The sequence below is a fragment of the Gadus morhua genome, chromosome 21, assembly GCF_902167405.1.
Source record: "Gadus morhua chromosome 21, gadMor3.0, whole genome shotgun sequence".
Classification (NCBI taxonomy): domain Eukaryota; kingdom Metazoa; phylum Chordata; class Actinopteri; order Gadiformes; family Gadidae; genus Gadus; species Gadus morhua.
Genome location: NC_044068.1, coordinates 14225493 through 14242981, shown reverse-complemented (window position 1 = coordinate 14242981; position 17489 = coordinate 14225493). Strand labels below are relative to the sequence as shown.

At 46.3% G+C, this 17489-nt stretch overlaps 1 protein-coding gene across 1 annotated transcript in view; it reads right to left on the bottom strand.

Annotated features, from left to right (window-relative positions):
* The window catches only part of adgb (androglobin), a 59702-nt gene that overhangs the window by 27733 nt on the left and 14480 nt on the right, over positions 1 to 17489 (bottom strand). Inside the window, 11 exon segments of the mRNA XM_030345079.1 lie at positions 1 to 69; positions 3706 to 3844; positions 4229 to 4337; positions 6999 to 7082; positions 7187 to 7250; positions 7408 to 7561; positions 9029 to 9074; positions 13377 to 13521; positions 14169 to 14265; positions 15674 to 15854; positions 16947 to 17044. The exon segment at positions 1 to 69 is cut by the window's left edge and continues 46 nt beyond it. Of these exon segments, the coding sequence (XP_030200939.1) occupies positions 1 to 69; positions 3706 to 3844; positions 4229 to 4337; positions 6999 to 7082; positions 7187 to 7250; positions 7408 to 7561; positions 9029 to 9074; positions 13377 to 13521; positions 14169 to 14265; positions 15674 to 15854; positions 16947 to 17044 (1186 nt within the window).

Genomic DNA, 17489 nt, shown 5'->3' with positions numbered 1-17489 from the left:
GGAGCCATGCTGTAGAGGTGGACGTGGTAGCCCAACGCTGCCCTGACGTGGACGCTCAGCGTGTGGCGTCTGGAGAGAGAAGAGAGGAGAACATGCAGGTTAACATCACCACATACTGGCTTCTCACATATGGAATACTTTGGCCGTTCATCGGTCTGCAATGAGCAGACTTTTCCTTACAGCTCTCTGTCGCCATTTCATGTTTACATCCAAGCCACTTGTTTGTCACCATAGCAACCTGCACTTACCTTGCGATCGCAAGTACAAACACTTTTGCGTTCTGCGTTTATAATTGGTGTGATGCATTATGTGTTGAAATGTATTTTTGTTGAATGTGTGCGTAGATGCACTTGTGGTGCACGGTGTGAGTCATATGGGTTTAACGTGTGTGTGTTTATGCACACGTGTGTAAACATGTTTGTGTTTTAGTACATATATGTGTAATGTGCGTGGGTTGTAAATGTGTATGTTTTGTACATGTGTGCGCGTGTGTGCCTGCGCGTGCATGTGTGTGTATGAGAAGTCTGCAAGCACAATGTTCCTGACAGCCAAGCTACCCCACTCCACCGGCCATTATACCGCTTGACATAACTCCGCCATCATAGAGACAAATGGATGATGGCACTTAAAGCAGAGGGGGTCTGATGCCGTGGAGGAAACACAAACCCAAGAGAATCCTCGCATTGTTTTATAAAAAACAACGAGAGGGACAAGTGAGTAGAATCTCGTAACAATGAGGAAAATTGAAGAGTGGAGGAAAACAACATTATCATCCCACGGTGGGGCGGATGGAAAGAGAGGAGCCAGCGAAGGAGAGAAGATAAGAAACACTGGCACCTGAGAGCAAATGAGAGAGAGAGAGAGAGAGAGAGAGAGAGAGAGAGAGAGAGAGAGAGAGAGAGAGAGAGAGAGAGAGAGAGAGAGAGAGAGAGAGAGAGAGAGAGAGAGAGAGAGAGAGAGAGAGAGAGAGAGAGAGAGAGAGAGAGAGAGAGAGCACAGGCTGACTGCAGCACAAAAGCATTTTCAAATCCCATTTTTGTATGTCTATTCCGCGGGGCCCCACGGCATGATAAGCTAAGTGCTATGTGTGTGATTACGGCTCTGTGGTAATTGCACTGCCAGGTACCTCTGCCTGACCCCAGAAACTAGGCCCCCGCCTGCTTCTAGGTCAGCAGCCATTAATAGAGACTAGGACATGAGAAGCACTTTTTCTCCTGCTCCTCCGAGCGTCTCAGCTACGCCGACGACTCCTGCTTGATCTTTGCTGTGAGGGCTCCAGCACAGAGAGGGTTTGGGCTCTGTAAGTCAACACTGCACCGAGAGGCTTTTTATCTACATTCAGTGAGCCACGATAACGGGTTCCCCCATGGGAAGATAAGTATGGGTTTCAATGGTCTTAGTGTAAGTATGGGAGCTCATAGTCAAAAAACTCATTGGGGATAACATCTGGAAATATTGGTTATCGTACCTTTACTTGCGACTTGATGCGCAGTAAGTGGACAGTGGACACTTCAGCCTAGAATTCTAGAAGTAGAATAGCTAATTTCATGCTTCCTATTTTAGGACAGATTGATGGAAGCAGCCTCTGTGGGAAGTTGTACAGTGGAACAGAGGCAAGTGGAAGTGAGAACCGGAAGTAGGGCAGGACTCTCTCTCTCTCTCTCTCTCTCTCTCTCTCTCTCTCTCTCTCTCTCTCTCTCTCTCTCTCTCTCTCTCTCTCTCTCTCTCTCTCTCTCTCTCTCTCTCTCTCTCTCTCTCTCTCTCTCTCTCTCTCTCTCTCTCTCTCAACTATTAACATCCATCCATCCCTCCACCCACCGGGAATTCATACCATACAGTGCCACGGAGGTTAACCCTCCTGGACACCGCTACTAAGATTAACCCCTCCCCTCAATGGAGCTCCATACATTCACAAGCACCAAAAATATGAACAGATACTTTCCATTTATCTATTATGACAGCCGTCGAGCTCGGTTGCTATTGCTTTCTAAGAAACGAAGTTGCGTGTTGAAATACAATTAACTAAATAATTAGGTTCAAGGTCTCCTCCATGGTCGTTCTGAGACATTTAGAGCTGCTTTGTCAATGCATTTGGTAAGTGGACTGCTCTTTACGTGTGCTGGTAGCAATGGCAACCGAGTTGGTGTTACATAATTACAACAAAAATGATGTTGTCATCGTCCACAACCAGTCAAGTATCCCCTGATGAGGTTCCATGAAGGGTTGATTATGATATTGTACGTGAATTGTGTTTAGTTGTTTACGCTGTAAATTTAAAACTATAGGTCACTTGCACGTTAAGGTGCTTTTACAATGAATGCAATTGTTCGGTTCTGCATTTTTCCCACATCGATAAAATCATTTAAATCACAGAGCTGAAAAGGTACACATACGTCGGGATTACAGTTTTTCAAGAAAGGAACATTTATTTTAATCGCAAGATCATTTAGGCGGCCCTATCCTGTGAATAAATCATCTTATTGCATCCAGAGTGGTGAAGGACATTATCAGACCTAAATTATCGCTTTATCTTATATGTATTGATCAATAATCTTGAGAGCAGTCGGCACCACAAGCCAATGTTTAAGTGCACTGCGGTAGTTGAATGCGGTAGTTGAACTTTCTCCAGAAGAGTGATAATCTACTTTTAGTTATCGAACATGCACAAAGCCTCAAACCTAATGTCTCCAAAACATGGATAAATTAAGGAATGCACACCAACTTATCATTGCCACCCTTAACCGTAAACTGACATTCACTATGCTATATTACACTTGGATTAAAAAGTCAATATAATTCAATATAATTGAAACCTCTAAATACATAGGATATATGGTTAAATGTGATAGGATTAGGGTTAAAGGACGGAGCATAACCTCGCCTTCACTGGCTGTATAAGCCGTGTCCGAGAGGGTGTTAAGTTTCCAGGACACTTATATATAACGCCACGGTGTGTGTGTGTGGATGTGTGGAACTCCCTCTGGCCAGCGGTTGATTTTGATGTCCGCCTTTGAGAGAGGGTTAAGCCTCTCGGACACTTCCAGTACAACGGCAAGATGCAGCGCACTTCATATGCACATTGCTCATTCTAACGCTCAAACACAGCGACAGAACTCAAAAAGATTCACAATTGGGTCATAGCCATGGGGGGTAACACGCCCCCCTCTCTCCTACCTAGAACTCTTAGCCCAAAACATAGCCATTTCAAAGTGATCACATTCAAGCTGAACAGGGGGTTCAGTTACACTTTCTTCGAAAGTGGAATGAATTAAAAACCGCAGTCTCTCAAGAGCCTTTTCTCCGTTCCGGGCTAGTGTGAAAACACAGCGGGCTTCTTGGAAGAGGAGCCACTCCCATGTAGATATAAAGGGCTCATTTTAAGGTCACCCAAACACACTGCTTATTTTAATGGGATTATACTTTAGTTAAAACATGCATCTACCAAGCCTGTCGGCTACATGCCCCTCAATTCTACCCACTGCCTCTTTAAGGGTTTGTATTCTCTTGTAAGTAGAACAACGCCAACCAGTGTTGATTTTGGAACCCACACCATTTTCTAGTGACCTTAGACATATAGTCACATAACGTTATTAAGAGTGCAACCAATAGTCGACTGTCGACTGCCCTGGTGTGTGTGTGTGTGAATGTGAGTGTGAGTGTGAGTGTGAGTGTGTGTGTGTGGGTGTCAAGGTGTGAGAACCCTACCCGGGGGGCAGTGAGAGCACGGCAGCCCGGCAGGAAGTGGTCCTGATGATTAGGAGGGGGGACTGCGACTCCAGGGTCCTCCAGGAGTGGGGCTGGACCTGGAGGACCCCCGCCCTGGAACCCACAGACACCTCCCTCTCTGCAGAGAGAGAGAGAGAGAGAGAGAGAGAGAGAGAGAGAGAGAGAGAGAGAGAGAGAGAGAGAGAGAGAGAGAGAGAGAGAGAGAGAGAGAGAGAGGCAGAGTTGGGTGAGTGTGGGATGTGAGCCCATCTTTTGTTGATAGGCATGTGAAGTGAGAAAGCAGCGCACACGCAAAGCACTGCATCATGGGAGTTGAGCAGCTTCATGACATTCTGCGCTCGCTCTACAATGTGGCCAAGGTCACAAAAGAGGTACTTCTGAAAGCGTGTTTTTTATCTTGCTTGCTTGCATCTCAATCTGTTCATTTGTCCAATAGCTTTTTTTTTGTCCGCGCAAGTAAGTGCGTGTGTGCGTGCGTGTGTGTGCGTGCGCGAATCCTTACTCTCTTCTGTTGTCTCTCCCCAGTTCAGCAGAGCAGAAAAGCTGAGGAGGATCTTGGAAGGTTGCAGGCTGTCCACGTACAGGTAGTGAAAGCCCCTTTTTACTGGACCCTGGGGAATACACACACACACACACACACACACACACACACACACACACACACACACACACACACACACACACACACACACACACACACACACACACACACACACACACACACACACACACACACACCCGCCCCGCATGCAAGACAGAGACACACATGTTCATGTACATAAGCAAAGAGAAGAGAAGAGAATAAGAAGAGGAGGGCTATATAACTCTATAATAAATCATATATAGAAATATAAAATAGGAAAGTGCATTTAAGATGCATTAGAGGTAGTAAGTAAGTGCCTCAAAGCATCGCCCAGTGAGTGTCAGGTAAGAAACAAAGCAAGGAAGGGAGCTGTCACACTAAATTTGTACCGGCTGCCAAATTTGTACCGGGTGCGTCATCCATACGTAATCCACTCCAAATCTGCCTGGCAACAGATGATCGCTTCGTCCGTTGCCTGGCAACGGACGATCGCGTCGAATGACGTGAAAGCTTCACTGGCATTCGCGAACCTTCTATCTAGCGATCCGTTATCTGTATTGTGCTATTTCATCCTTGACCTGCTTTAAACACTCAGTTTACTTGCTAAATTTGATTAAACAATTAAATACAATACAAATATAAAGTAAAAACAAGTGTTATCTAGATCCGTTTTCTGTATTATGTTATTTCGTCTTTGGCAACATGAGCGCGAATGTTTTTTGAAACCCGCTTTAAACACTCAGTTTACTAGCTACATTTGATCAAACAACTAAATACAATACAAATATAAAGTAAAAACAAGTGTTATCTAGCGATCCGTTAACTGTATTATGTTATTTCGTCTTTGGCAACATGAGCGCGAATGTTTTTTGAAACCTAACCCGGCAACGGACGACGCGATCATCTGCTGACAGGCAGGTTTGGAATGGATTACGTATGGATGACGCGCCCGGTACAAATTTGGCAGCCGGTACAAATTTAGTGTGACAGAGCCTTCCTGATACAAAAGGCTTTTCACACATGTATGTTTGGATGGGCTGTGCATCCATGGGTGCACACACACACACACACACACACACGCACACACACACATCACATGCACACTCCAGCAATCTAGTAACTGAACTCTTTGAAGTAGAAACTTCTGAAGTATTTTGAAGCAGTACGGCAATGAGTGAGCGAAAACATTTTGTCTGCAGCATGACAAAGAGATGGCCTCCATTTAGGTTAGATCGTCATCATTAGTTCCTTGAGTGTGTGTTAAATTTAGCAATACACCATAGGCTAAACAAAAAGATAAAACGGGAGATAAAACGTGGTGATCTAAGTGAAAATAAGTGGATCATTAATGGATTGGTGTGGTCTGACTTTGGTTATCATTGATTGGGTGAAGGATGTTCATAATAACTGGCGAGATGCAGGGTTCATTTGACAATTATCAAAACGCTATGTTGAACGTGCTATTTACTAGGGCTGGGTATCGTCAAGGACTTTGCGATACGATACGTATCACGATACACTTGTCACGATACATCTCGATATATCACGATATATCGCGATGTATCGCGATATACCACAAACACAAATCGAGTCAAAACAATTTCATTAAAAACTTCCTTTCCAATTTATCTTGGTTTGGCAAATTATCAAACACTGCTGCAGCTGCCATAACATCAAGATAACAAATGCAATTCAATATTGCACTAACTGGACAAAACACACTGACAATGAAAACATTAAAATATTCTCGTGTGTTTTTGTGTCAATTAACTTATGTAAATAAAGTGCATATGCAGCACAACAAGTATGCCTTGTCTTGTCACTCAACATAATGAACAGACATAGTGCATATTAAGTATTCTTTTTAAAAACAATGAATACAACAAAGTCAATATGATGTTAATTACATCTGTAAACAAAGGGTCCTCTATTCTTTGAACCGTTAGTAAATGGCCTACTTGGACTTCAGATTTTTGTATGAGGACACAGAGGACACAAATTGCATATTAAATACTATAAAAACAATGAATACAACAAAGTCAGTATGTTAACAACATCTGTAAACAAACATATTGTAACCCAACTCATGTTTTTTTCAAGAGTCGACTATTCTTCGAACCGTTAGTAAATGGCCTACTTGGACTTCAGATTTTTGTATGAGAACACATAGAGGACACAAAGTGAATATTAAATATTATAAAAACAACGATTACAATAAAGTCAGTATGTGAATTTAAAAATAAATATCGATTTTTCTTTTTTTTCTTCAAAATATCGATATTTGGATCTGGAAATCGATATTGATATCGGCAAACTAAATATCCCGATATATCGCCATATCGATTTCTTGACACAGCCCTTCATTTACCATGTTAAATAGCGCGCTATAAAGCCGTATTTTACGTCGTCCTTCACGCCATTGTAGAGCTGAGGGAAGCGTTGTAAAAGACATCTTTCCGAACCACTAAAATGGTGCATTAAACACTGTGTTTGACACTGATTTTTGTCATTCCAATCAGTCTTCAATTGGCCGTTGTTTTGACCCTTTCGGCCTTCCATGTGTGTGTGTGTGTGTGTGTGTGTGTGTGTGTGTGTGTGTGTGTGTGTGTGTGTGTGTGTGTGTGTGTGTGTGTGTGTGTGTGTGTGTGTGTGTGTGTGTGTGTGTGTGTGTGTGCGCGTGTGTCGGTACCTGATGACTAAGCTGTCCAACAGAAGAGTGGCTGGACGTTCCGTTGGACCCGCTCTTGGAGGGGCTGGAGGGCAAGATGTCATCCTGTAGGCCACAACAAACAGAAACACACCAAGTTAACACCGAATACGTTGTATACGTGAGATGCGGTGTGAAAAGGAGCTGAGGGGTTGCTTCGCCAGGCTCACCTTAAATTGGGACTGGTGACGCTGGTAGGGGTAGGAGTGTGGCTTATGGAACACCAGCAGCGTCCTGGGGGAGAAGGAGTGTGCATGCATGTGTTCGGTCACCGTCACACACACGCTAACCCTTTCATCGACATGTTGCACAAATGGTTGACGTTGAGGAGCGAATTTGACTCATCTCAATCTCGTCCACGATGTCTATCCCGTGCGTGTGTCTCTCTTACTGGAAGCATTTAGTAAAGTGGTCCATGTCCACCCACGGATCCTGTTGTGGTGGTACGTGAGGAGGAGCAGAGAGGGCTTCAGCCAGCAGCGGGGTGGGCCTCGCAGTGGGTCGCTCTACCTGTGGCCCCCCCGTTGTCTCGGCCCCGTGCTGCTCTGAGGGACCACAACAACACACTCACTTACCAGGCCATCGGTCTTGCTGGTTGCGCATTGCATTCTTATGACTGTCGGCCATGCCCTTTGGAAATAAAAGAAGGTCTGATACATCTCGGTTTGCCGTTACCGACACTGCACTTAGTTGGTACCCTGCCTTTCAGAAACAATCTCTGCGGTTACCATAGGTCATTGACTTTTACTGCTACCGGCATTGCCTTTCTGGTACCGCAACTGCAAGGTTTTATTTTAGTTCATCTTTAATTCACAATTTCCTACCGCTTGGTCCGATCATTTTTCATTCAACCAAGAATTATCCTTAATCTCAAAGCAACCTACCTATACTATTGTTGTATATCGTATTGTATATTTCTCACTAAAATAACTCGGCGTATGGCAATTAAGGAAATGGGGGGTTCTCTAGCGTGTTTTTTTATCAAATTAAAGCATGATAAAGAAACCATACTTATTTATTTATTTGTTTATATACATACTGGATGTATATATGGAGTGTGATATCTTTTTATGCTGTGGGCAGCAGTGCCTTTTCCTCTCGTGACTCACTGCAAGTTATCGAAGACTCAAATCCTTATCTTAAACATGTTGATTTGAAATGGCCAAACTCCCACATAATGGCATAGTCTAAGCAAGCGCTCACGCACGCGCGCACACTCCTACTCACCAAACACCCACAGCCGTCATGCACTGCACACAGACACAGACACAGACACAGACACACACACACACACACGCACACACACACACACACACACACACACACACACACACATTCATGGCACACAAACACACAGGCTAGCCCCCCGACCTCCTCCTCTATCTCCCAGAAAAAAAAGGGACAAAAGATACCAAATATATAAATAAATAAATAAATAAATAAATGAACCCAAAAATATACACACCCACCAGCTCACTCTGCCCCCGAGCGCTCCACTCCAAACAGAGCGAGGGCGAGAGTGAGAGAGAGAGACCGTCTGATCATGGAGCCTAGGCGACCGGGGGGCCAGCTATTCTGCTGCTGAGCAATGGTGGTCTTCTCGCTCCACTCGCAGGTGTTACTAAGCAACTAAACGGGGAGGGGGGGTTGCAGAAGGCAGGTAATTGGCTGGTTCTCCCCAGGCCTAATTCCACAAGCATCTTCAAAGAGCCTCAGAACCAACCGGTTGGCCAAACAGAGGAGAAGGGGGGGGGGATAGGCTGTTATCTTCTTGTCAAATGGGTACAGCCTCACCCTGCTATGCTGAAGCAGTAATTCTAATTGTTATTATTTCCATTTATTTATCACAGACATAGCGTGGAATGAATGAGAAGCAGCAGGGCTCGGCTACCGTGTGGCCCTGGCTGAGTCAATGTTTGTGTGGCGTCTCGGAGAGCCGTGCATGCCATTATTAGGCCCCATTGTGCGCGTATCAATGGCTGACAAGCTTTAGGGAACAGAAAGGCTTATACCATTGGTCGTGGCGACGCCGTCCTTCTTGCCGTCCTCTGCAGTAACCTAAAGGGACGTACACAGAGAGGGGGATAGGCAGAGAGAGAGAGAGAGAGAGAGAGAATGATTAGGCTGGAGGAAAACAGATTGCAAAAATAAAAACAAATAAACAGAGGGGATGACTAAGTGACAGATATAAGCCGCCATAACAGACATAGTTATAGGAAAAGTGGGAGAGATAACGAGAGAGACGGAGAGAGAGAAAAGGGGGTAAGAGAAACAGTGAAAAAAGGGGGAAGAGGGGGAGAAAGAGAGTGTGGGGGGGGGGGGGGGGGGGGTCGGTGAAGAAGGGGAGGGACGCGGGGCGGACGGTGCATCGCTGACGGGGGAGTGGTTGGCGGGGCGGGTGGAGGATCTACGCCTGCACCCTCCAGTGGTTCCACACCAGCTGGGGCACTGCTGTGCTGCGCGTCGCTGGGGAGACATGAGTCCATGTGACAGGAGGGGGGGACGGGGGGGGGGGGATAGGGGACGGGGGGGGGGGACGGGGACGACACACCACTCCTCCCCTGCTCCCACACACCACCAGGAGACAGCCGTCACTAATCCGCTGCGACCGTCAGCCAGCGACCAGAAGCTGTGATGGCGCTTACGCACGCCACTCATTTGACTTTTTTTCTGTTGTTATATATTTTACGGAAATTATTGGTAGGCCAAAACGAGGTAAAATAACCAACAAAAAAGGCAACGTATGAGTCATAGCGCGTCAGAGAACCCTAGTAAACCAAGGAGCCTCGGACACTGAACCAACGGATCAGAAGAAGGTCAGCTGTGTGCTTGGGACTGCTCGAGTCTAGAGCTGGTTTGGAAGAGAAGGATGTTGCAATCTGCTGAGCCTAATGGACACAGTAGAATGTCTCTAGTGTGAGGCTTCTTTGGCTTTCGCTGCCGTAAGGACCATTATTAGGAGGTTGGAGATCACTCATCTGAGTGGCACTGAAAAATGTAGTGCTCTTTTAATTGCACATACATAGTAATATCTTGCACTGAAGTAAAAAAAAAAAGATATATTATCTTTCTATCTAGTACAGTAGTTTTTGTATTCATCTATACTTAGCCATTTGACGTACAAACCTAATTGTGTGTATTTTTTAAGATACATCTGGTCTGTCATTTGTCCGTACTAGTGCGTTGCCTGTTCAAAACAAAACTGATTGCCTGGCCTTCGGTTTGGCTGCTTGTCACTTTCTCAACAACCGCTCATCCAAACGACTTCACACCCGACACTCTCTTCCTTGGGTCCTCAGCAAGGCACCCACCGAGTGTGAAGCCCATCGGATGAACGGTTGTCGAGAAAAAACCGGAGGAGAGACGCACACAAATAAAAATGCTCCTTTTTAGATTGCTGCTGCCACAGTTATATTTCAGTTCAATAGAGTACTCTTTCTATCCTTCTTAACCTAAACCCTACACGCACGCACACGCACACACACACACACACACACACACACACACACACACACACACACACACACACACACACACACACACGAGTTGCCAAGCTTTTCTTCGTGATACTGATAGCAATAAATACTGTTGTTCAGCATTATCCCCCCCAATAGCAGCAGGCATACAGTGTTCTATTCTGGAGCGAGGCAGAAAGCGATGTGGCCATGAGGAGAAAAGAAAGGCTGAAAATAAGCCATCCCAACTGCCATGGTAACCAAGCTAGCGCTAAGAACACGCCGTACCTGTCGCCCGACCGCTTGACATTTCCTCCCGCGCAAACGCGATTTAAACTTCGTTCTTCTAACGTGTTTTTCCCTTCCTCGAGGAGGGAGCGCCATTATTCTTAGCTCACAATAAGAAGGGTGACTTCAAAGCCACCCAGGCCAGGACCACGGTGAGTCAGTGTGTGTGTGGGGGGTGTGTGTGTATGTGCATCATTCGTGAGTCACAGCGACCAGACAGACAGACAAGTATTGTGATTTGTGATACAGAGACAAATATCTTCAGGCGGCTGGGAGTGTACGTGACTGTGTGTGTGTGTTTGTGTAAATGTGTATGTGTATGTATGAATTTGAATGTGTATGTGTGGTGTGTTGGATTTCCCTTCTGTGACTGGGTATGGGTTTGTTTGAGGTGAACAGAAACAAATGGCGTGCTTGTGCAGTGGGCCCATGATGTGTCATTGTGGTACTTGTCCTAATCCTCTAATCCATAAAGCAACAGCATACAATTGGCTAAAAACTACAGAGCCAATAGTGTGCTTTAAGACACACAAACACTGACCAACCAACTAACACCTCCGGGGACTTTTGACCACAGTTTTATAAGAGAACTTTGATTTACTTTCTGCAGTGTGGATGGCCTCTGAGAGGAACAAGAGATCAGGTCAGCCCTGGTTAAAGACTGACATATGTGAGGTCGCTCTCCTGCACTATCAGGTACTCTCCGTTTCATCATTCAAGAAGTCAGCGATAAAAGCCTGTGAAAGAAGTTGCTCCGTGCAACTTTATGCTTTGCAGATATTAAACAACTGAGCAGTGGTTCTGTAATGAAATGAATTGGAGGAAGAAGTAGGGTCCCTGCGTGCAAACCGATGTGACACAGGGTGCTTATCTAAATTTCATCTATTCAAACGGTGAATGCGGTGAATGCGGGGCTGATGCTTTCGCCTTACTCCAAACAGTGAACGAGAAAGGGCCCCCTTAATCATGGGATGCCATCTTTTTTCTCCTCTTTTACAACCCTGCGATCGCTCTCGCACAAAGCCGGGCTCTGTGGGCCTGGCCAGATCAATAATGCAGTGATTTCTTCACACCCAACCCATGACCTTACATGTGTTGCAGGGTGCTTTTGGAGCTGGAACCGGCCACCAGCACACACCCACATTTACAGATGGAACCCTACACCAAAAGCGAGTGTGTGCGCGATCGCGTGCACGCCGGCCCAGCCCCACTTTAACCGGTCACAGTTACACAAGAGGGCGATCAACTCAAGCTCGATGTTATTTTTTTCTTCTTCTTTTTCCTCCTGCCTCCGTCGCTGTGATAGGAGTGCAGCGCCATAATGATTCCCCCCAAGGGAGACAGACACTGACGCACCATCTAATTGCGCTGCTTATTCCATCGCAGGAGTACACGACCCCTTTCCCTGGTTAAAAATCCCACACGTTCTGCCCGCTATTACCACATCACCAGACGCTCGCCCTGTCTCTCTCTTCTCCCTGTCTGTCTGTCTGTCCCTTTCAACCTTTCTCTCTCTCTGTCTGTCTGTCTGTCTGTCTGTCTGTCTGTCTGTCTGTCTGTCTGTCTGTCTGTCTGTCCCTCCTGACCTCTCTCTCTATCTATCTCTCCCAGTGTCTGCCTCTTTCTCGATCCGTCTCGCTGTCAGTCTCTCAGTCTCTCTCCCTGTCCTATCTTTGTATCCATCTTTCCCTGTGTCTGTCCCTCTTTCTCTCTCTCTCTCTCTCTCTCTCTCTCTCTCTCTCTATCTCCCTGTCTTCCGGTCTTTCCCTTTTGATCTCCCTCCATCACACGCAGGCTCGTTCTACTTCACTGTGTTCCCAAACGAGTTCTCCCATATTCTGGTGAACCCTCATTCGTCTGTTAGGAGGCACGTCTGGTTCTGTTGCGCTGTGTTGTCCCACCAACACCTCTCTCTCTCTCTTCCCTCACTCACTCTCTCTCCACTTATCTCTGTCTCACAGACAATAAAGGGACATTAAAGATGGGGGTGTGGGGGGGATTGGGGGCAGCAACGTCTGTGGTGTACAGGTGTACAGTGGGAGAGGTGGGTGCAGGTGTGTGTGTGTGTGTGTGTGTGTGTGTGTGTGTGTGTGTGTGTGTGTGTGTGTGTGTGTGTGTGTGTGTGTGTGTGTGTGTGTGTGTGTGATATATGAGTGTGTATTTACTGACGACTAGTCTCTTTAGCAATCTCTTGTGCAGCGAATGACAAAAGACGCATGTTATAAGGGAGGCAGGGGGTCAGGCTACTTGCTCAAACATTGCTCAGGGTTAGGCCCTGGTTATGGGGGATTGAACCCAGTGCATTTGGGCAGGGTTTAGTCCAACGGCCAACGAATGCACAAAAAAACGACACGAAAAATGTGAGGCTTCGAAAGAATGACATTACTATTACAACTTTTTCTTATCTCTCTATCCATGTTCTTCTCCTGAGGTGTTCATTTTGTGTAGCCTCATCGCTTTATTATTTTGTGTGCGTTTGTGTACATTTAATAACACTTGAAATGTACCTCAATTGTATTAATTGATCTAATCTCAACCCGCTAAAGTAAAGCAGGCCTTGGGAGGGTCACAGGACGGGACTAAAGAGTGGAGCATGAGGACTCTGGTGTGGTGGCACCTGGTTGTTAGCAGGGTTGCTGGGTGATTCAGCTGATCTGGGATCAGAGCTCTCCTGCTGGATCTCCTGCACCCCAGCCTCAGTGAAGGATGACAGGGCCGAGTTGCAGGTGGAGAACCCTCTGGGGTTACTCTGCCTGCCGTCCCTGTAACACGCACACACGCACAGACACACACATACATGCAGAAAAGCACACAAACAGAAGCTTACAAACAGAGATACTCACATTCTCTTGCAAACGCACGCAAACACACACACACACACAAACACACACACGCACACGCACACGCTCACACATACACACACACGCACACGCTCACACACACACACACACACACACACACACACACACACACACACACACACACACACACACACACACACACACACACACACACACACACACACACACACAGTCTCTCTCAAGCTTTCTTTCTCTCTCATACTAGCAACATGCATACTCCAGATTGCTTGCTTCATGTTTGGTTACAGTTCTACTACCCTGTTAAGTAAAATAAATAATAAATGTCATAGCTTTCTCCCTACATCTAGTCTTTTGTATGACGTTGGACATGACGCACATACAAATATACTATTTTTGCCATGACATCACATTTGGTTTCTAATTTAGCAACTGGGTGCAGACTTTACGTAGCTAGGTCCGGGCAAAAAGTGAGAGTGAGAGTGAGAAAGAGAGCGTGAGGGAGTGGGGGAGTGTGAGAGTGAGAGGGATCTAGACAGAGAGAGCCAGAGTGACGGAGAGACAGATGAGTATTCCGTGGGTGTACACACTGCGGTGGGTGGGGCCGGCCGCTGCTGCCGCTGGGCTGGTAGGAAGCGAGGGGGCTGAAGACCTCCACAAAGCGGTCCAGCTTCGGCACGGGGGGCACTGCAAGAAAAGAGGGGCAGGGGAGGAACCCTCAACACGGAGACCTCTTGCCCCCCTCCCTTTCTTCAAATCTTCTTCAGAGCTGTTCAGGCATTTTTATAAACAAGCAAGATGGCTGGCACTGAACTGAAGAAAATGAACTGAGGGGTTCCAAACTAATATGCATTTACAAATAGGCAAAAAAGTCTGGCAATTTATGCGATGAATGTTGCCCAAAATGAGATGTGCATTCCTCTGTCAACCCATCACAAGCATGTATTTACCTTACCGTATCCTTTCACTGTTTCCATCACATTTTTCGTGTTGTTTTTTTGTGTATTCGTTGGCCGTTGGACTAAACCCTGCCAAATGTACTGGTTCAATCCCCCATAACCAGGACCTAACCCTGAGCAATGTTTGAGCAAGTAGCCTGACCCCCTACCTCCCTTATAACATGCGTCTGTTGTCATTCGCTGCACAAGAGATTGCTAAAGAGACTAGTCGTCAGTAAATACACACTCATATATCACATATCTGTCCTGACAGTCATATCGTCTCATGAGACCACATCCAGCCAGTTCATACTCTGTTTCTTTCTGCAGCTCAGTCTGGCCTTGATCCCACCGAAAGCTTTTCGAAAGAAGTTTAAAGGTTAAGCTAAATTTGCGATGAGGGAAGGAAGTGTCTTAAAAAAATTTAATAGAAGTCCATGGAAAGTGTAGCAATCTCAGAACAGTTTTGAAACAAAATAAACGTATCACGTGTCAATAAACGTGTTTCCCCTACGCTTTGCCAGCTATGTTGGTGTGCCTGTGCACAAGGTGCTAATGTGCACGTACATGGTGTTGATGTTGTGCATGCGCGGTGCAAACGTGCACGCGCACAGCTGATGTTCACAGTAACAAAGAGGTTTAAGTGTGATCACTGATTCAAGGAGGGATCTAGTGCATTCCAGCAGAAATGGTCTCATGCAATCGTATAACAAGATAACATAAAAAGAAACAGAATGCGAGCTCGAGGCAAGGCGCAAATGCAGTGTTCAGTCGGCAGTTTGTAGCCATCCAATCAACTAGGTTTCCTAATACTGTTGATGCTGCTGATGCTGCCCTACACAATCATATATGGAGGCAAATTTCTTCAAATGAAGTCCCTCAGTCGCTTCATACTTCCTACCTTTAGCCTAAGCCATTCATGAGTTCATGCCTCCTACAGAATCATCATGCGTTTTTAATTCGGCACGCCCAACATCATTTCTAACATGGCTCATTACAGTATAACTCCTTTGGCTGCCATACTTGATAATCAACTGCTGCCAGACTCAGCAGCAGTCATGGCCGGACTGAGATTCATTGTGAAACGCAAACGTGGCGATCAGGACGGTCTCACGATGGCTACCCCTCATGACCCTCTTCAGCCCCGTCGCCCTCACCTCTGGGTTCGTCCGTGGCCAGGGAGTGGTCTTTCACGCGGGGCCGCACCAGCTTCCAGCGGGGGACCGGGGTGGGCTCGGGCGGGGGCTCCAGCGGGCCCTCCCGTGACCGGGTCAGCAGGACCATGTGGCTGTGGAGCCGGTACAGCCCGTACTGCCGCAGACACTCGGACGAATCCACCTGCACGTGGCGGTGAAGAAAACACAGACACACAGACGCAGGCGCACATACACGCACACGCACACACACACATACACGTACAAACACACGCAAGCACATACACACACACACACACACACGCGCGCGCAAACACACCGAGCCGTTTCATGCACACCAACACGCATGATCATTTAGTTTACACATATAAACGGTTTACATACTACAATTGTATGGCCAATCCTGTTCCAGTGCCACTGGACGTTCTATAAGCCGTCATATGCAAGCCGTGTGTTGGTCTGATGTCCAACCGGATCATCATGATCCACATGCTAGGGTTTGATTCACCAGAGAAAGGTTAAAGATACTTTAAAATGGATTTTCTTGCAGGGGGAGAGTAAATAATGAAAGGAGCCGTGCCTGTCGGGGCAGGGCGTCCAAGTAGAGCACCACATGCCCCCCAGTTCAGAAGCCCGGCCTCTCATCTCTCTCCCCACCGCTGATACAACGTCCACACTTGCTTGTTCAGCCTGTGATGGAGTGGCTTCTCTAGTCCTCTTGCTGGACTAGAGAAGGGCAGCTATATGGCTCTGACATCAGAGTGCATCATGGGCTTTTGCGTCAAGAGAGCTGTAGCATTGTTAAAACCTAAATCAACGTATATATACACCGTAACCTAGGCTTATGAAAATCATTGTTTTTGCCAGGCCTCGCATGAGGTCCTCTCTGGCAATTTCAAACACAACAATGTTTCTCAATCAAATCATTTAACGACTAATGACAATAAAAACAAAGACCAAACAAGACCATTACTACTAATATAATAGCTTACATTCCCAATTCTCCAATATTTAAAAAAGTAGTTCGCTTTGAAGGGGGATCCCTGCAGGTCATCGGCCATAACTAATTTATCTCTGCATTTACTCAATAAGGATAGCTACAGCACACACACACACACACACACACACACACACACACACACACACACACACACACACACACACACACACACACACACACACACACACACACACACACACACACACACGTCTGTATACGCACACACACACACACACTCACACATATACACATAAGAAAGGTAGGCTTGGAGCTAACCATTTCATCTCGCACTGTAGACTTCATCTCATCCAGGAGCTGGATTGGACGGAAGCTGGCACACACCACAAGCTCTGAAGCAGAGGGGGTTTCAGCACCTGAGAAACACACATAGATTTGACTGGTTCACACACACACACACACACACACACACACATACACACACACACACACACACACACACACACACACACTACAGGTGTGTGTGGAATTGTGGATTATTGCATTCACATTTCCCTAGTTAGCCACACGCCACCAAAAGAAAATTGTTTTCTTTTTGTTCCCGCTCTTGGGGTAATAATTCAATGCACAATGTGCCTACCAAATCTTCAGCGGGAAAAAAAAACACGTAATCTAATAATGGCACAAAAGGTGAAACAGAGAAATCACCCTTTCACAAAACACAATAAAAACCATCTCTCTAGCTCTCGCCATCTCTCACAGGTTTAAATAAGGCCACACAACTACCCAGGCCATCTACGAGAGGCAATGCTGCCCTGCAGCACATCCTGGTGTGTTGGAGAGCGCGGGGGCCTGGGAGAC